This window comes from Sinohyriopsis cumingii, chromosome 12, assembly GCF_028554795.1.
Source record: "Sinohyriopsis cumingii isolate HCF-2022 chromosome 12, ASM2855479v2, whole genome shotgun sequence".
Taxonomy (NCBI): Eukaryota; Metazoa; Mollusca; class Bivalvia; order Unionida; family Unionidae; genus Sinohyriopsis; species Sinohyriopsis cumingii.
In genome coordinates, this window is record NC_142972.1 from 7,948,661 (window position 1) to 7,969,750 (window position 21,090).

At 34.7% G+C, this 21,090-nt stretch overlaps 1 protein-coding gene across 8 annotated transcripts in view; it reads left to right on the forward strand.

Moving 5' to 3' along the window:
- The window catches only part of LOC149785970 (CUGBP Elav-like family member 2), a 259,746-nt gene that overhangs the window by 190,860 nt on the left and 47,796 nt on the right, over positions 1 to 21,090 (forward strand). For 5 of the 8 annotated variants that reach the window (XM_089976221.1, XM_089976224.1, XM_089976222.1 and 2 more), the window contains exons 9-12: positions 1,603 to 1,665; positions 9,605 to 9,709; positions 18,644 to 18,715; positions 20,905 to 20,988. In XM_089976221.1, coding sequence (XP_089832347.1) covers positions 1,603 to 1,665; positions 9,605 to 9,709; positions 18,644 to 18,715; positions 20,905 to 20,988 — 324 coding nt within the window. The remainder of the gene's footprint in view (positions 1 to 1,602; positions 1,666 to 9,604; positions 9,710 to 18,643; positions 18,716 to 20,904; positions 20,989 to 21,090) is intronic. The other 3 variants (XM_089976227.1, XM_089976225.1, XM_089976228.1) reach the window with 3 other exon arrangements.

Sequence of the window (21,090 nt, forward strand, 5' to 3'; positions counted from 1 at the left end):
TCAAAACCATATTATTCCACCCTTATCATAGTTTGGGGGCAGGCACAAAATGCATGCTGTGGTCAGGTTCTTTGGTTGAAGAAGTGAGCATGTGTGCACATGTTTAACCAACATAATTGTAATTATTCCTGAGGTGTAATACATGGCAGTCAAGGAATACAAATATTGCCTATGCAACAAACTAATAATTATATGTAAAACCTATTACATTGACCTCTCTAATTTTTTTAAATGGAAATTTCACCTACACTATGAAATTGTTAGCCATATACAGTTTTAAGTTTTAATAAGCCAATACAAACCATTCCCATCAAAATAATGATTTAAGCCAAATGTGAGAGAAATAACATGAATTAAATGAATTTTTTATAACATTTCCTTAATTTTGTTTTACAAGTTTACATTGAAGTTATTTTATGAGGACTAGACCATTTTAAAACTTATTTTCCTGATTGTTTTGTCTCGACAAAATAGTGTTAGGAAACCAGTAATATATCTGAACTGATGGGGAAAACATCTATATGGACAGAAATGTTCATGTGAATGAATATGTTTCCATGTTTTAGAGATATATTACAAATAACCAACACTGAAGGATATTTATTGGGCATGCCCCTATATAGTAAAAGCAATTGTATATTCAAACATATTACAGAAAGGTGGTTTGGAATAAATGACATTAAAATCAAGGCCACTTATTAATTCACATGCATGATTTATGGTGATTAATGGGACTAGAAAAAAGCAACTCTTAAGCCCATCATATTCTATACAGTGGGCATTAACCATATTTATCCATTTCTAATGAATTTTATTTGCACTTGAATACTTTTGGGTAATTGTATAAATTAAAATAAAATAAAACAAATTTAATCTTCGGTTTTATACCAAGAAGGTGGTCTTGATTTCACCCATTTACATGAGAAATTAAAACTTTGCCCTTACACATCATGAATTTTACACGGCTCTGTTTAAATTAAAACTTTGCCCATGCACATCATGAATTTTGTTTCAGTCTAGTGACTTCAATTTCCATATCAAATGAGATCTGCCGATAATCAACGAGGTGATCTTGCATCTGATTGGCTGAGCTTGTTACATCTCAATACAATATATTTCTTGTTTTACTTCAATAATTGAATATTGGCAGGTCTCACTTGATACAGAACTTGCAAAAAGCATGATGATATAAGCTTTGCCAAGTTAGAGCACAATTCATCTGAATTTGGACTCCAAGAGTGGAGACAAGCTAAGCTAATAGGATACAAGACAACATGGTAAATATTTGAAGATCTGGCTCATTATCATTCTCATCCAACATCTGATGTTGTAATACTATTTCACACTTTGATCATAATCGGATCATAGTGCTGAAATGCTGACAATATTTATATCCCATCAAAATCATTTTGAGCTTGAGCTTTAACTTTTTGGAAATAATGTTGGTAAAATCTGCATGATACAAAGGTTGGGAAGTAGTTTTCACAGCTCTGTGTTCTTACAATATTACATATGCCACCTTTGTGAAACGGCCAGTGGCCAAGTTATGTAAGCCAGGTGAGTGATATCCTACACACTTGGGCCTCTTGTTTTTGTTGACAGGTCTTAATGCCTTGAATTTACAGCCGATATTAGCTGCCCTGGCTGCAGCCAACAATAATCCAGGTATTCTCAACATATCTGTTCTTGTACATTTTTGTTTCTTTCCTTTTCTGGTGACCATCTGTAGCACAGAATGCCGTGTACTTTATTACCTGTTGATATGTCTGGAGTAGTCCCCAAGTCACCAGGCTTGCCTGTGTTGTTTCTTTTTATTTTTTCTATGCAGTTCTAGTGTAATCAACCTGGCAAAGGAAGATCATCACTTTAGTATTTCTCTGTTTTTAGTTTTCTAATCTTTGTGATCTTTGATTTTACAAATATATTAGCTTTTATGCATTTAAGCTCAATACTCTATAATTAGCATGCGTGGATTCTCCACTTTTAGAAAACCATGGATTTGTAGTTTCCTGTCAATTGTTGTTGATGTTGGAGTGGATTATTATCAGGTTATTCCATGGGAAACTTTGTTACAGACAGCGAGAAAATAAGCACAAGTGTCTGCACTTGTTGGACGACACACATGGACATTACTTTTCTTATCTCAAGATACAACAGGAAATATGTGGTTACCTTCACTAACTTTTGATTTGTGTTAATCTGACCTACATTCTCTGTCTGGTTGTAGAAAAATATGATTTGGGGGTGGGGGAGCTTTATACGTAGAAAAATATGATTTGGGGATGGGGAAACTTTTTATGTAGAAAAATATGATTTGAGGATGGGGGGAGCTTTATATGCAATGGCATGTAGTAATTTTAGAATCACTATTAGAAGGCAGGCCTGGTACAAGGGGTCACTTTCAGAAAATCTTTTTCACTTGCATCATTTGGCTTGGAAATGTAAGATTGTTGGAAATTTTCTTTAATGGCTAATATTAAACTTTGCCTTCTCATTTAGTTTGTAGACATTTCCCCTTCTAAAACCCATCTAGTTCATATTGTTCTCCTTTTTTGCATTTTAAATTTTTTTTATTTCTCTGTTCCAAGTTGACTTAAAAATTTAACAAAAAAATAAATATTGGTTTGCCTCTAATATATGAAAGGAAATGTTGCCTCTACTGGTCTGGAGAGTGTATGTGATTGTCTGTTATCCATCCAACCATCCATATGTCTGTTTACACAGGTTATTGTTACTCCCCTTGGTCTAGTTTGTCGTAAATGAAATTAGTGCCACTCCGAGATCCAATAGAGCTGCTAAATTCTTGTAATTGCTACTCCATGGATAATCATGTCATTCATGGGTTTTCACCAGAAGACTTGTTTTGATGCCTAATTGGTTCTCAATGAAAATGGTACTAATCTGATGTCCACTATGGGCACCAATGTAGCCATCTTGAAAATCCTGTTACTGCTACTTCTACTCAGTGGATGGATTTTTAGTTATGACTTCTTATAATGTTTGATTTGTCATGAATGAAAGTGGTGTTGCTCACACATCCATGGCTGCCACAGCAGCTGTCTTGAAATGGGGTATTGCTGCTATTGAATGAATGATATATAAACATGGGTTTATTACAGAAAGACTGCTTGTAATGCCTAGCTGAAATGCTTATCTTGAAAATCTTTCTGTCAGTACTTCCAATGAATGTCCATTTCAGCAGTTTTTTATATATATATATACTAAATAACTTCTTTTATATCTACTTGGTCCTAATTGAAAATGGTTTTGATCTGTCTCTTGATAGGGTGTCCATTGTAGCCATCTTGAAAATGTTATCATTGGTCCTCCAAAGCAGAAAGCATATCAATGTGGGGTTTTCTCCAATAGTCTCCTTATGATGTCTTATTTGACCTACATTAAAATGGTACTGATCTGAACTCCAATATGGCCACCATGATAGCCATCTAGAAAAGCATGTTAGTGTTAGGGGAAGTCAGTTCTTGGGATGTCTCCTTGGTCCTAAAACAAAATGATCAAATCAGAAAGGTGTTATCAACACCTGTTTTCACCAGCAGACTCCTTATGGTATCTTGTTAGTCCTAAAATGAATTAGTACTGATCTGACCTCCAGTATGGTCACCTGACTTTCCCTATAAGAGTATTGCTAACATGGCTTTATAGATGGTCATCATTGCCATTTAGAAAGTCATGTTAGTGTTACTCTTAAAGGTAAAGTCGGTTCTTGTGTCTCATTGGTCCTAAAACAAAATGATTTCTGACGGACTCACTACCATGGCGTCCATCTTTCAAAGTTTGTTATCTACTCCAAAATTGATGGCTATAGCAGCATGGAATTTTTGCAAGTAGATGATACCTAATTGGTCATGAATGAAAATAATTCCAATCATACATCCAGTATGGTTACTACACCCGCTGTCTTGAAAATTTTGTCTCTACTCCTCCTGAATGGATTGGCATATTAACGTGCTTTTTTTACCAAGACTTCTGATGATGTCTAATTGGTAAGACATACAGTATGTCCACCACAACAGCTAATTTGAAAATCTTGTTATTGCTGAAGAACACTGGGGATGGTTTGAACATTCAACAGTTGAAAGGAAGATATGGTCTTTTCTTGAGTTCCTGGAAATTCTTTTTGGCCAGTAAAGAGATTCTTGTTATTCCTCAGGATGGTGGTCAGTTGAAAATTAGTATGTTTATAGTTGGCCTGTCTTCATGTACTTCAGTGGACAACTATGGTTTTGTTTTCTTTGTTTTTGATTTTCTTAGCACTAGTAATTGAACAGCACTTAGCCGTGGTTTGGCCATGAGGTGGGGGGGGGGGGGCATATCAGAATGTTGCTTGAAACTGTTCATTTTAGGAGTATAGTGTATGGTTGTACCTTTATGAAACTGTTCATTTTAGAGTATAGTGTATGGTTGTACCTTTATCCAACTGTTGTTTGTTGAGTGTGATTTACATTGTGTTTGTATAGGCCTGCTTTTGTAGTGTGCAATATTCACTTTCATTAAGTCTGTTTTGATGGACATTTGGGGAAAATATTTCTGCTACTAACGGATGTTTGCAGATTCTGCAGACAGAGCTGTATATTGTAGGCGTAGATCTATCAGTAGCTTGCAGTGTTGTCAGGATGGTGCTTGATTACATCAGATGCTTCTGTCTTATGATATATGTTAATAATTCGTTTTAATTACTTCATCGTGCAACTATATATTTTAATTCACTGCCTTTCTGTTTTCTCTTCCAACAGTTTCAGCTTCTGACATTGTCACAAACTTTCATTGGTATGCAGATGATATCTTGTACAATTCCTATTATATATTTGTATGCAGAATCTATCTTGTACAAGTCCTTTTTATATATTGGTATGCCGAAACTATCTTGTACAAGTCCTTTTTATGTATTGGTATGCAGAAACTGTCTTGTACAAGTCTTTTATATGTTGGTATGCAGAAACTATCTTGTACAAGTCCCTTTTTATGTATTGGTATACAGCTCCTAGCTTGTACAAGTCTTTTTTATATATTGGTATGAAAAAAGCTATCTTATACAAGTCCTTTTTATATATTGGTATGAAGAAACTGTCTTGTACAAGTCCCATTTTATGTATTGGTATACAGCTCCTAGCTTTTACAAGTCTTTTTTATATATTGGTATGAAGAAACTATCTTATACAAGTCCTTTTTATATATTGGTATGAAGAAACTGTTATACAAGTCTTTTTTATATATTGGTATGAAGAAACTATCTTGTACAAGTCCTTTTTATATGTTGGTATGAACAAACTAACTTGTACAAGTCCTTTTTGTATATCATTCTTTCACATCTTGGTGATCATTTTCAACATTTTTTCCTCTTGGGTTATTATGTCAATGTGTATTGGATACTGGTAAATATAATATGGAGTCAATGTGAATTGGATACTGGTAAATATAATATGGGGTCAATGTGTATTGGATACTAGTAGATATAATATAGGACCAATATTATTAGAATTATTTGGAACCTTTATATAATCCCTTGTAAATTGGGTCCAACTGCAAACAACAATGTGACAGCAGGTTAGGATCAGTGTTGTGTTGTCTATTGATTACTCCTAGCATGGAACCAGACCAGCCAGCTAAGTATGTAATGGTGGATCTGGATCATTGCAGTTGGTCTAATCCTCTTCTTGTGAGTGTGTTTTGTAATTACATTTCCTGTAGCCTATTTTCTAGCTTTTTTCCCATTTAATAACCTTTAATTAGATCCTTGTATAGCTAGCATTGTTGTACATCCTACCTTTATAAATAGCTATAATTCATAATTTTAATTTTAAAAAAAAGAAAAATGGAATAAAACCGAATTCACGGTACAGAAAAAGTAAGAATATCTTTGATTTGACCATGAGTGTTTTATTTGTCTTTCTTTAATCATTAAAAAAAATCAACATTTATACATAAGCAGGTTTATTTACGTATAAATAGAATTGGATGTGTTATTTCATTATGTCAGTTAAAGATATGAAAGAGAAATGAATGCATTTCTAAAGTAGAATAGGATAATATTACAAAGAAAAATGCCATTAATGCTTGGAGCCCGGAAGTGTTGCTGTCAGTCTGTTTGCCCATCCACTGTTGTAACCACCAAAGCTCTGCAACCCGTAGAAGCAATTGGATGACATTTGGAAGACAAATTGCCGACGATGTGCCTTTTAAAGATATCATATTTTCATGTCCAGTTTTGATGGAGTCACTGCCGTCTTTTTTTTTCAGTTTTAAATCTCTGCAGGAACTATTCAGTATGGCGTTTGCATTGCCTCATAGATGTATATATGACTTGTCTTGTGGGTTTGTCTCATCAACTCCATTACTGATGAACATGTGGGCTTTAGCAGTAATTTATAACCTGTCTTCACATAGGATATTACCTGTAACCATTGTAGCTTACGAACCATTGGACATATTTTTTAATGCAGTATTGTTGAACCTGTACGCCATTTTAATTTGACCACAAGTCTCACTGAGATTTCTAAATTATGGACTTGTGGATTAATAGACAAAATTACAATAATATTATCATTGCACCCAGGTCTTGAAACTAGTTTTTCCATGTGTGATGTGTAGTTCATATTGGATTGAGTAGAGTTGGTCAGGGAACCAGGCTCGGTTTTAGAGTGGAACCTCAGATGCTTTAAAAATTGCATATTTCATGCATAACACCTGTGTGATTAAGCTGGTGGTTATAGCATTTTCTAGAAGTGGCATTTTGTTAACAAAAGAACTTTGAAGATGAAAAGAACAGTTAGTGTCTTAAAATGTTCAGACTGTCAGGATAATAGAAGTATGATAAGGAATACACAGATGTTTAGAAAAAAAAGCAACATAGGCAACAGTCATGTTTACTGGACATAATGTATTGTTTTGATCATGTCTCATGATTACTGGACTTCATGTGTTGATTTGGTATTAGCTCATGATTAATGGACTTCATGTTGTGTTGTTTTAATTGTCTCATGATTACTGGACTTCATGTTGTGTTGAATTGATTTTGTCTCATGATTACTGGACTTCATGTGTTGTTTTGATCGTGTCTCATGATTGCTGGATTTCATGTTGTATTGATTTGATTTTGTCTCATGATTACTGGACTTCACATTGTGTTATTTTGATCATGTCTCATGACTAATGGACTTCTTGTGTTAATTTGATTTTATCTCATGATTACTGGACTTCATGTTGTCTTATTTTGATCATTTCTCATGATTGCTGGATTTCGTGTTGATTTGATTTTGTCTCATGATTACTGGACTAAATGTTGTGTTTTAATCATGTCTCATGACTAATGGACTTCATGTGTTGATTTGATTTTATCTCATGATTACTAGACTTCATGTTGTGTTGATTTGACCATGTCTGATGATTACTGGACTTAATGTGTTGATTTGATTTTATCTCATGATTAATGTACTTCACATTGTGTTGTTTTGATCATGTCTTATGATTACTGGACTTCATGTTGAGTTGTTTTGGCCATGTCTCATGAATACTGGACTTAATGTTTTGATTTGATCATGTCTCATGACAGGAGAGATGATTGCCATCACCACTTGAAAAGAAAATGACACCAACCCCCACCTCACCCCAACCCCCAAGATTGCATCAATTTAAGAGATCTAGGAAGAAACCGTTGAGCTCCATGAGGTTTTAAGTAGCACTTTTTGAATCATTACTGGAGGTAATTAAGATCTAAGTGTATTTTATTTTTTAGTTCAACATAATGTTTTTCTACTTGAGCCTTGGATCACTTTTCTATTGCAAAACAGTAGTACATGAAATTTTGTTACACCTTGCTGAAAATTGGTATAAATTATTGACAAAGTTTGCTCTGGGTGGCAGGTCTCTGTGGTATAAACATTGTTTCAGAGACCTAAATGTGACATTTTGGGGGCTTTTTTTCTTGTTGACTCCATTTCAGAGTTCTAACTGTTAATCATTTCATAAGATGGGTTTTTGCTTGTAATCATCTTAACATTGAAAATATCAGATGTAGTTTGGTACAAACATTACTTACAGGTGTCTTTTACAATTTTTTGTCTCTGCTTCATTTTGGAGCACCTTGCTGAGCTTATTCTTGTGATCAAATGGAAACTTGAGGGTTGTTGGAAACATGGAATGTTGTTTGTAATCAACATAGCTCAAAGATCAGGTAACATATTCTCATGTAATGTGATGAAAATTTTGTCTCTTGACACCAAGATGCATGTTTTTGGGGTTTTGTTTTGTATGCACTATTTTGGATGGAGTTGTGGTCTTATGTAAGTCTATCATTACCAGGGACATTGCTTATAATCAGCAATGTAAAGAACCGTTCAACAAATTCTGATGAGTTGATGTGACTGCTACTTTGTAGACCTCTTTGTCCTGTCTAGTCCATTTTGAAGTGAGTTATGGCCCTTGCTGATAACATTACATCTTTATCTTTACATGGGATGTTGCATGTATTGATAAGACAACTCTTGTAAATCTTCTCCATACTTTGGTTTTCTGGTATGAATTGGTCTGTTTAAGGCCTTCTACAACAAACAAAAAAACTTGTATGGGGGCACCTTTTGTGATGAACCCATTTGTAATGGATCTAGTTCTTACTGATAAATTATGTTCACTTTCAAAACCAGTTTTCTTTTAGCAAGATGTGTGTATGTGTGTGTGTACATAATACAACATGTCATTTGTGCAAGATGGACATTAAAATTACACAGTGATCAGGGGAGTGTTACTGTTACAGACATTTGAAGTTGAGATGGAGAGGAAGTGTATAACATTGAAAAGCACGAGAGCATGCCAAATTTGGATGGACTTTGTGCAATCCTAGTTGCTTGTAAATTAGTGTAACTAACAGACTGATTAGATCTTACAGAAATGCATATGAAACACATTTGTATAATTGTAGACCTATGTTGAGAACAATATGAAGATGCATGTCAGTATGATGTTTATTGTTTAATAAAACTTCATATGAAACAAAGGTCTATAATTGTTTTATTACATGATTTAGTACACAAAGGGCTATAACTTTTATTACATGATTTAGTACACAAAGGGTTATAACTTTTACATGATTTAGTACAGAAAGGGTTATAAATTGTATTAAGGATTTAGTACACAATTTTGAAATTTAACTATATTTCTCTCAGAAAAGTGTAAAGTTGTTCAGCTTTATCATGCAGTAAAATATAAGTTGTGACAGCAAGTAAAAGTAAATGGTCATGTCGGTAAAATTGGATGAATAGGTTAAAAAAATCAATGACATTGTATCATCTTGCTTTAATACAGCATCTGTTACTGGTATCATGTAATAATAATTTGTATTTGCTAAGGACTCACATGTTTCACACATTATGTTCCAGAGAGAACTGCATTGCCAAGAAATGTGTAGAGTATTAATGAAATAAAGAGATTTAGTACGCTTAGGTTGATACATTTTTGTTATACTTAATGGTGGTATAGTCTTTGTAATTCTTGACATGAGTGTAATGCAGAATAAACCTAGGCAGATATTTTTAGCATAGTTGCGACATGATGATAGTTATAATCGATGCCTTGGTATTTCCCCTGACAGGCCTTTTAGCAGCCCTGGCCGGGCTTGGATCTTTAAATTCCACCAATAATTGTTCTTCGCCACCTGCCAACAGTGGCGGTAATAGCAACACCAACTCCCAGTCAGGTATACATACTTGTTGTCGGCCCTGCCCACGCAAGTCAGATGACAACACTAACATACAGCTCTTGTCAACTGCATTTTGGGTGTTTCATTGATATTCTTTCAGCTGCATTTTGGGTGTTCCATTGATTTACTGTCAGCTTTGAAACTTCATGTGCTACTCATGTTTGAATATTTTGCGAATGAAAGTAAATTGCTTATCGCTACAAAGCGTTTTAATAAATTTAGTTTGTTTTTGGAGAAATGTAGAACTAAATTAAGATAAATATTTCTGGGTTTAAGGGAATAGGCTGTCTTTCCTGAATAGTATATTATGTATTTCAATTAAGTTTTTATTTTAAAATAGACTGCTAATTAATAATTTGGTTCTTAAGGACAATAACAACATTGATCAATAATAAACAGTATTTTTTTCTCAGTCAAATCATTACATAACAGCCATGAGTAATAATAAATGATCTTGCTCATCTCCTCATGTTTAAGCATGCCAATGTAAAATGTAATTTAATTCAGCTGTACAGTTCTACTTCACAACAACATGCTGTTTCATATCATTGCAAACTGTATTCAAGATAAGATTATCATATTTTATGTTATTGCAAATATGATAGGTTATTTTTTTTAAATGGTAATTTAATTAGAATAATAACTAGTACAATTTAATTTGTAAATAGCTTCCAAATCACCACATGGGAGACACTGTGACTGTATGTTAGCTGTGTCAGAAATCTGATGCTGCGTAATGGCAGGGTGGTGTGTTTACCGATACTTCATTTATATGCTGCTATTGTTTATTGTCTGCCCAATTATTGTATGGCTAGCTCTCGCTGTATATTTTTTTTTCTATATATGTTGCATGGTTCTAAATTGTGTTTTCACATTTTCATTGCTTTTTTGTAGTTGTCTTTACCAACCTTTACATGCTTGACTGACCATCCCAGTTCACTATTTAATGCCAGATTTACACAAGTAGAAATTTTCTATATATTTGTACTATAAAGACAAAATATGGTATATTCTAGCATGATCTCATACTAGTATGAACGCGTACAGTAAAGTAGTATTCTGTGCATTTGTGCTATGAAGACAAGGAAAACTTGATAGTATCTTCTGGTATGAACTCGTACTAAAATTCATAATATATTTCCCTTCTGCACCTGAACTATGCCAGCATGTTTTTAGCAAGAATGACAAATTGTATGAAAGAGCTGTTCTTTAATAATTACTGTGCATATGAACCCCTGACTTGTTCAATGACATCTTTGTAAACAGATTGGTTATTTACAGAAATTCAGAATGGAAATAAATTCAGAATGGCAACTAGGCTTAGAAACACCTTGAAGTGAGATTGCAATTCTGACAGGGTTCTCTGACAAGCCTGAACAAGTCTTGTAGAATGTAATTTTCTTTGAACCAGACTGTTTCAGTCAATTCAGTGCTGAATCATCACATTTCTGCAAAAACTAGTACGTGTTGGCTTATTTTGGATATGTATTTTTGTATTTTCAAACAAAATCAAGTGGCTTTTATCTAGATTTCTAAAAAATACAAATATTACGGGTGTTGTGTACAAGTCTTTCTTTGACATCGGAGTTGATCTGAAATTATTTGAAGACTGCCGAGTAGCCATCTTGTGGCATGCATGGGCTTTACATTCATTTGTTTTTCAAATGATTGTTTTTTCTCAGTTTTGCATGATTGTGATGTGTTAATATATGACTTGCATCCAACTTGGCTTTTTATTGTTATAAATTTCTTTATTTTATTGCATAGATTTTGTTTATTTTTGCATTTTTCATGTATGTATATATGATTGTATGTATTCATGTAGCACAGCATTTGGTTCATATATTCTAACTACACATTATTTGCAATAGGATTTGCATTCTGTTGAGCAAAATAACACAAAAACTAACCAATTACAATAACATTATACAAATAACATGAATTAGTTCTGAAAAGTTTATGAAGCCAAAATGTTGCCCCCTTGCTAATAATTCTTGAAGTTTGATGTTCATTTGCTAGATCTTCTATAGAATTGTATTGATCCTGCCTTGGCAGTAGTTTGACATAGCGATCACTATGACGACCATGTGCATGTTCATCTCCACTCTAGATTTTAACCTCAAAATGCAAACTTGTTCATTTTTGGTCATAGTGTCTTGTTTTTTTGGGGGGGAGGGTTGTTTCTTGGTGTTTTTTTATTATATGTGGATGCATCTTGAAGTATAAAACACAAATTTACTTGGCTGTTTCCATCTATGATAATAGTTTTTCTTCACTTGAATGTTTCCGTGTTATTGTAGCAGAGATCTGATCTTTATTCATCTGTAGATAATGATCAGACGGAACTGACAAAAACCAAATCTTACTTAAGCATGCATATCAGTTGTTATGAAATGACAGTTCGACTTGAATAGCCTTGTATTTGCTTTTGTTGTCCAGACACTAAAGTCACATGCAAGTATTGAACCTTTCCCCATTGATGCTATAATTTAAAAAAACACAACTTAAAATGCCAACTTGTCCATTGAAGATAGAGATTAATATCCTTCATTTGATTCTAAATTTCATTTCATTCAAGAGAAAAGCTTTATTTTGAACAAAAATGTGTTATATCACATTTTGTAAAAGCATTGCCGAAACGGTTTTAGTGTACATGTATTCCAGTTCTTAATGACCACTGTTTGACCAAGTAGGCATCAGCGTTTGATGTGATGCTACTAAAAGCTGTGCTACATTTGTACACTTTATCACCGTTGTCAAGTAGTCACTTTATTTCAGCTTTTTGACTATGCATGCAGGGTTGTCTCCCTTCCACCATAAATGCCAATCTGTGTGGGAACATTTTTTTTGTGTCACCTGCCTAGTTAAACATTTACACTGGCAGTCACTGTGTCAATCATATGACAGATTTACACTGGCAGTCACTGTGTCAATCAGTTATATGAGCTTCTTAAGTGTTTTGTCTTTTTCTAGAATGTATAAAAAGGAAATAAACTTTTGTATCGACAAATGTAAACTAGCACAGCAAATATTTGTTACACCGATCTCTACTATTGTGGTTAGGTCACTAATTTTTATATAATTATTGAATCTCTTATTTTAAGTTGAATTTTATCGTTAGTGTTTTACTTTAATAATATCAGCATAAAAGTATATTTCATTTATCTTCCATTTCTTAATCAGAAATTGTTCCTCCAACTTTCTTCTATAAACATTTTTCAGGGGATGAAAAGTGAACTGGAACATTATAAAGAACTAGTTTTATGTAGGATAGGAAGAATTTACTATTGATTTCCAGGAAGCTATGCAGGTGGCATGTGAATTTATATTTTTGTTTTATTTATCGTTTTTTTCTTTTGTTTTCTTCACTACAATAGCGTAGCATGCCATTTATATACTGTATTGACTCTTTACATTTTATTTTGTTTCCATAATGAAAGTAACTAAGATGAGTTTTTGTTTGTTTTCATGTAATACAATAAGTCTAAAGGAATTAAGCCTGGTAGAAATGGAAATATACCATATTCATTCTAATTTAGACGCCCTTTTAAGACTAATTAAGGAATTAAGCCTGGTAGAAATGGAAATATACCATATTCATTCTAATTTAGACGCCCTTTTAAGACTAATTAAGGAATTAAGCCTGGTAGACATGGAAATATACCATATTCATTCTAATTTAGACGCCCTTTTAAGACTAATTCAAATTTGGGAGCACAAAGTTTATTTTATTAGGTTTAAATTTTGGTGGCACCAGCTTTCGAAAATTCAGCTTTCAGAAATCAGTGAGTACCATTTTTGAGGTGCTAAAAATTTTGACTGCATATAAATACATTACTTCACTATTAATAGATTGTAAACCTAGCTTCTGACGATGATTGTTTGTGGTTTTCATGTATCCATCCTGTTTCACGTTCAGTGCACTCGCAACAATGCCATTCAAGTTTCTGTCACCACCCTAATACTTCACAACAATGCTATCCAAGTTTCCTGTCACCATCACATTACCTTACAACAATGCCATCCAAGTTTCCAGTCACCATCACAATACTTCACAAGAATGCCATCCAAGTTTCCTGTCACCATCACATTACCTTACAACAATGCCATCCAAGTTTCCTGTCACCATCACAATAGTTCACAAGAATGCCATCCAAGTTTCCTGTCACCATCACAATTACAGTAATGATTGAATAACTCAAGAAGAGCTTTTCATTTATCACAGCTGGATTTGAAGGATAATATTCATTTTTTTCATCACTGAAGTGTCATGGGTGCTTACTGTCTGTCATTCCAAGGCATGAACTTAACAGAGATATCAAGTAAATCTAAATGGTTAGGACAATGGACAGAAGGCACATGTTGCTAGATGTCAATCTGCATAAAGGTTAGGACAATGGACAGAAGGCACATGCTGCCAGATGTCATTCTAAATAATGGTTAGGACAATGGACAGAATGTACATGCTGCAAGATGTCACTCTAAATAATGGTTAGGACAATGGACAGAATGTACATGCTGCAAGATGTCACTCTAAATAATGGTTAGGACAATGGACAGAAGGTACATGTTGCCAGATGTCAATCTAAATAATGGTTAGGACAATGGACAGAAGGCACATGTTGCTAGATGTCATTCTAAATAATGGTTAGGACAATGGACAGAAGGCACATGCTGCCAGATGTCATTCTAAATAATGGTTAGGACAATGGACAGAATGTACATGCTGCAAGATGTCACTCTAAATAATGGTTAGGACAATGGACAGAAGGTACATGTTGCTAGACGTCAATCTAAATAATGGTTAGGACAATGGACAGAAGGCACATGCTGCCAGATGTCATTCTAAATAATGGTTAGGACAATGGACAGAATGTACATGCTGCAAGATGTCACTCTAAATAATGGTTAGGACAATGGACAGAAGGTACATGTTGCTAGACGTCAATCTAAATAATGGTTAGGACAATGGACAGAAGGCACATGTTGCTAGATGTCATTCTAAATAATGGTTAGGACAATGGACAGAATGTACATGCTGCAAGATGTCACTCTAAATAATGGTTAGGACAATGGACAGAAGGTACATGTTGCTAGATGTCATTCTAAATAATGGTTAGGACAATGGACAGAATGTACATGCTGCTAGATGTCATTCTAAATAATGGTTAGGACAATGGACAGAAGGTACATGTTGCCAGATCTCACTCTAAATAATGGTTAGGACAATGGACAGAAGGCACATGTTGCTGGATGTCAATCTAAATAATGGTTAGGACAATGGACGGAAGGCACATGCTGCCAGATGTCAATCAAAATAATGGTTAGGACAATGGACAGAATGTACATGTTGCTAGATGTCATTCTAAATAATGGTTAGGACAATGGACAGAAGGTACATGTTGCTAGATGTCAATCTAAATAATGGTTAGGACAATGGACAGAAGGTACATGTTGCTAGATGTCAATCTAAATAATGGTTAGGACAATGGACAGAAGGCACATGCTGCCAGATGTCAATCTAAATAATGGTTAGGACAATGGACAGAAGGCACATATTGCTAGATGTCATTCTAAATAATGGTTAGGACAATGGACAGAAGGCACATGTTGCTAGATGTCAATCTAAATAATGGTTAGGACAATGGACAGAATGTACATGCTGCAAGATGTCATTCTAAATAATGGTTAGGACAATGGACAGAAGGTACATGTTGCTAGATGTCAATCTAAATAATGGTTAGGACAATGGACAGAAGGCACATGTTGCTAGATGTCAATCTAAATAATGGTTAGGACAGTGGACAGAATGTACATGCTGCTAGATGTCACTCTAAATAATGGTTAGGACAATGGACGGAAGGCACAGGCTGCCAGATGTCAATCAAAATAATGGTTAGGACAATGGACAGAAGGCACATGTTGCTAGATGTCAATCTAAATAATGGTTAGGACAATGGACAGAATGTACATGTTGCTAGATGTCAATCTAAATAATGGTTAGGACAGTGGACAGAAGGTACATGTTGCTAGATGTCAATCTAAATAATGGTTAGGACAATGGACAGAAGGCACATGTTGCTAGATGTCAATCTAAATAATGGTTAGGACAATGGACAGAAGGCACATATTGCTAGATGTCATTCTAAATAATGGTTAGGACAATGGACAGAATGTACATGTTGCTAGATGTCACTCTAAATAATGGTTAGGACAATGGACAGAAGGCACATGTTGCTAGATGTCAATCTAAATAATGGTTAGGACAATGGACAGAAGGTACATGTTGCTAGATGTCAATCTAAATAATGGTTAGGACAATGGACAGAATGTACATGTTGCTAGATGTCACTCTAAATAATGGTTAGGACAATGGACAGAAGGCACATGTTGCTAGATGTCAATCTAAATAATGGTTAGGACAATGGACAGAAGGTACATGCTGCAAGATGTCACTCTAAATAATGGTTAGGACAATGGACAGAAGGTACATGTTGCTAGATGTCAATCTAAATAATGGTTAGGACAATGGACAGAATGTACATGTTGCTAGATGTCAATCTAAATAATGGTTAGGACAATGGACGGAAGGCACATGCTGCCAGATGTCAATCAAAATAATGGTTAGGACAATGGACAGAAGGCACATGTTGCCAGATGTTACTCTAAATAATGGTTAGGACAATGGACAGAAGGCACATGCTGCCAGATGTCAATCTAAATAATGGTTAGGACAATGGACAGAATGTACATGCTGCAAGATGTCACTCAAAATAATGGTTAGGCAGTGGACAGAAGGCACATGTTGCTAGATGTCAATCTAAATAATGGTTAGGACAATGGACAGAAGGCACATGTTGCAAGATGTCACTCTAAATAATGGTTAGGACAATGGACAGAAGGTACATGTTGCTAGATGTCAATCTAAATAATGGTTAGGACAATGGACAGAAGGCACATGCTGCCAGATGTCAATCTAAATAATGGTTAGGACAATGGACAGAAGGTACATGTTGCTAGATGTCAATCTAAATAATGATTAGGACAATGGACAGAAGGTACATGTTGCTAGACGTCAATCTAAATAATGGTTAGGACAATGGACAGAAGGTACATGTTGCTAGATGTCAATCTAAATAATGGTTAGGACAGTGGACAGAAGGTACATATTGCTAGATGTCATTCTAAATAATGGTTAGGACAATGGACAGAATGTACATGCTGCAAGATGTCACTCTAAATAATGGTTAGGACAATGGACAGAATGTACATGTTGCTAGATGTCAATCTAAATAATGGTTAGGACAGTGGACAGAAGGCACATGTTGCTAGATGTCAATCTAAATAATGGTTAGGACAATAGACAGAAGGCACATGTTGCTAGATGTCAATCTAATGGTTAGGCAGTGGACAGAAGGCACATGCTGCCAGATGTCAATCTAAATAATGGTTAGGACAATGGAGCTGATTTCTTGCCAAGGTACCTGGTATCAAATGAGGTATAAAACAAATTCCCTTCAAATTCATATTTGAGTATTTTAAAATTTAAAACTATATAAAATAAGCATCAAATTACTGAGTATTTCATGTTAAATATTATTCCCAGTTTTATTTGTCTGTGACCAGCTTGAAAAAGCATGCTAGTGTACAAAATGTTTTTTAAGATTTTAATGTTAATTGTCAAAAGCTCAAAATCCTTTTTCAGGGTGTTATAATATAGTTAGAGAAGGGGTCAGCATTATTGGTAAATCAGTCCGATGCATTATTGGTAAATCCAATGCATTGTTGGTAAATCAGTCTGATGCATTGTTGGTAAAACAGTCCGATGCATTGTTGGTAAATCAGTCCGATGCATTGTTGGTAAAACAGTCCGATGCATTATTGGTAAGTCAGTTTGATGCATTAATATTAAATCAGTCCAATGCATTATTGGTAAATCCAATGCATTGTTGGTAAATCAGTCCAATGCATGCTGGTAAATCAGTCTGATGTATAAAATAATTTAATTGAAAGGCAAAAATTCTAAATTAAATGGTGGTAATAAATATTATATTACATTTTACATACCACAGTTAAAAATTGGTTAAACATGATTACTTAATAATTTTAATTTTGAGTTTGCAAGAAGTATTTATTAAAATTTATCATGAGTAAAAACAAACATGTATCTGTTAGAAGAATTCTCATTAAAAATATTTATCTGTATCAGATTGTCAGTTGATCAAAAATAAGTGTTCTGATTGACCAAGCTGATTTATAATGAAAGTTAGATAAAAATAAGAACTTTACCCTCACGTTTTTAATTTTTCTTATCACAATGGTAGACCCTAGAGGCACTCTAAAATCTGAGCTACAGACTTCTTCACATAGAGAGATTCAAAATGATTCACACAGGACATTACTAATCAACAATGCAGGTGTTCTTTATATACAGGTAGAATACTTTGATGAATACATGGGGCCTGATGAACAAGGTTTTCATGCTCAGATGGTTGTTATATCCATGTGGTCATTAGAGCAGGTTTGATTATATACGCATATTTAAAATTGATAAAGATCCTTTAGTATCATGTATACTCCTCAATTGAGTCAAAATGCTGACAACATAGAACCTGACCTACTGTTGAAAAATATGCCAGCAAATTAGGTTCTGTGTTGTCTGTTGTACTGGTTGCATAGACCCAGACCTGCCAGTACATAATGCAATGCCATATCTGGTCTATGCAGTTGGATTCGATTTACAAATGAGTATATTCAATAAATTAAATGTCTTGTTTGGTTAATCTTCATTAATTTTCAGGAACACAAGTAGAGTGAAACAAAACACTGAACTGTAAACATATGGGGGGTGGCAGGAGAAGCTTGTTTATGCACGGGTAGTTCTGATACCAGAATCAAGATTGATAAAGATTGGTTACTTATGTTTTACAGGAGATGCAACTAATAATCTGCACCTTCAGAATTTGCAAGGCCTGGCAGCTCTCGCATCTTTAGGTTCTCCAGGTGAGGTTTTTGTAATCGGTTTTTGTGTACTGAAAAATGGTGTGTGTGTGTGTGTGTGTGTGTGCATGTGATAATGGCACTTTTAACACAGTATGCCAAGGAATGCATTCCAATTGCCCTTTCCACTAACACACTGAGGCAACAGACCTGGACTGGTTTGGTCTGGTATCAAAGCTTGGATTACGAGGTCTACTGAGCTACCTCGGCTCTCAACCCTGCTGTTTTATAAGAGAATCACTACAATGCATCTGTCACTTCCATTTCAACTTAATATTTTGGCACTTTGACCCGGGTAGATTTGAATTGTGTTGTTTCAACCAGGGATGAGGGTGTTTTTCACACAAATGGAGTAATTTGACCTTTCTTTCCAGGGTTCATTATTATTTAACAAATCATATCCAGTTATCAATTTCTTTTCACCTCTTTCCACCAGAGTTTTTGGACAAACCTGTCCCACATGCCAAAGTTTGTCACTTTCGCCCAGTTTCTGTGATTTATTCAACATTGCATAAGATACATCCATCACAAAAGAGACATTATCTATTGTGCTCCTTCTCATTATCAGCTTTGTCAACCGTGCAGTGCAGTGTGTATAATTAAGTTGCATTGCATCCTTAAATTTGACTATCATCTTGTTCTGAACGATAGCGGAGATGATTCTTCCTACTTTCTTATCCAGTAATTGTCATTAGCATAGGACTACCTCTTTGTGTATCCTGTAATTGACCATTATCATTGGATTACCTCTTTGTATATCCAGTAATTGTCATTAGCATAGGATTACCTCTTTGTGTATCCTGTAATTGACCATTAACATAGGACTACTTCTCTGTGTATCCTGTAATTGACCATTAACATTGGATTACCTCTTTGTGTATCCTGTAATTGACCATTAACATTGGATTACCTCTTTGTGTATCCTGTAATTGACCATTAACATAGGACTACTTCTCTGTGTATCCAGTAATTGTCATTAACATAGGATCACCTCTGTGTATCCTGTAATTGACCATTAACATAAGATTACCTCTCTGTGTATCCTGTAATTGACCATTAACATTGGATTACCTCTTTGTGTATCCTGTAATTGACCATTAACATTGGATTACCTCTTTGTGTATCCTGTAATTGACCATTAACATTGGATTACCTCTTTGTGTAGCCTGTAATTGACTATTAACATTGGATTACCTCTTTGTGTAGCCTGTAATTGACTATTAACACTGGATTACCTCTGTGTTTTGTGTAGCCTGTAATTGACTATTAACATTGGATTACCTCTTTGTGTAGCCTGTAATTGACTATTAACATTGGATTACCTCTGTGTTTTGTGTAGCCTGTAATTAATTGACTATTAACATTGGATTACCTCTTTGTGTAGCCTGTAATTGACCATTAACATAGGATTACATGTTTCTCTAATCTGCCATTACCATAAGATTACCTGTGCTTAGGTGCACAAATCTGATGCCTCATCAACCTGCCTAATATAAACCTTCATATCAATAAGAGCACGGCCAGAAAGGTTTATATTATGGATAGCTATAATAAATCAAAATAAAAGAACCTTCATGTTTCCTGACAAGTCAATTGAAGCTCATAGCCAGAGTAGTTTATACACCACAGGCTGAAGTTCACACGTGCATTTTTCACGACCAAAGGTCAATTTTAATGCATAGTGATGCTCACGGTGCAAATGCATGCACTTGTGTAATAATTTGCAAAATCATTTTGTGTGTTAATCAGCTTAATGGAATTCAAAATAGGTGCCATCCAGGCTATTTTTGAGATATTCAACTGACAGTGGACCCAGCTTGTCTACTTTTGTGGGTAGTTAGCACCGCTTCCTGGCCAGCTATTGGTATTTCCCTTTGTAGGTGATGTGAAATAATTATGAAAGGTACATAACAACCTGAGCTGAAATAAACTAATTCACAAATGTACTCATGTCTTTAATTATTAAACAGTAACAAGACAGAAGTTATGAAATTTGAAAGGGGCCAGTTCATAAATATATATGCAGCTACCTTGTGTTGAAGGTTACAGTATATTTCATCATCTGACGGCATTACTGAAAGTGCTGTCTACTGGATTTAAAATTTGTAAAAGATTGTAAATCAATAAAATGAATTGGAGAACTTCTTTAATGGTGTTACTAATCTTTTCACAATTCACTCTCATTTTCTCAGGAGCCCTAAATGCCTTAGGAATGCAGAACCTGGCAACTTTAAATCAACTGTCTGGTGTCTCAAGCGGTCCCGGTGGCTCTGGTAGTATGTATATGTAGATCTGCATGTATAATGATTGACAGTTTAGTCTGTACACCTGTTGATTTCACATGTGGATTTATTAAGCAGACATCCTAGTCTTGTAAC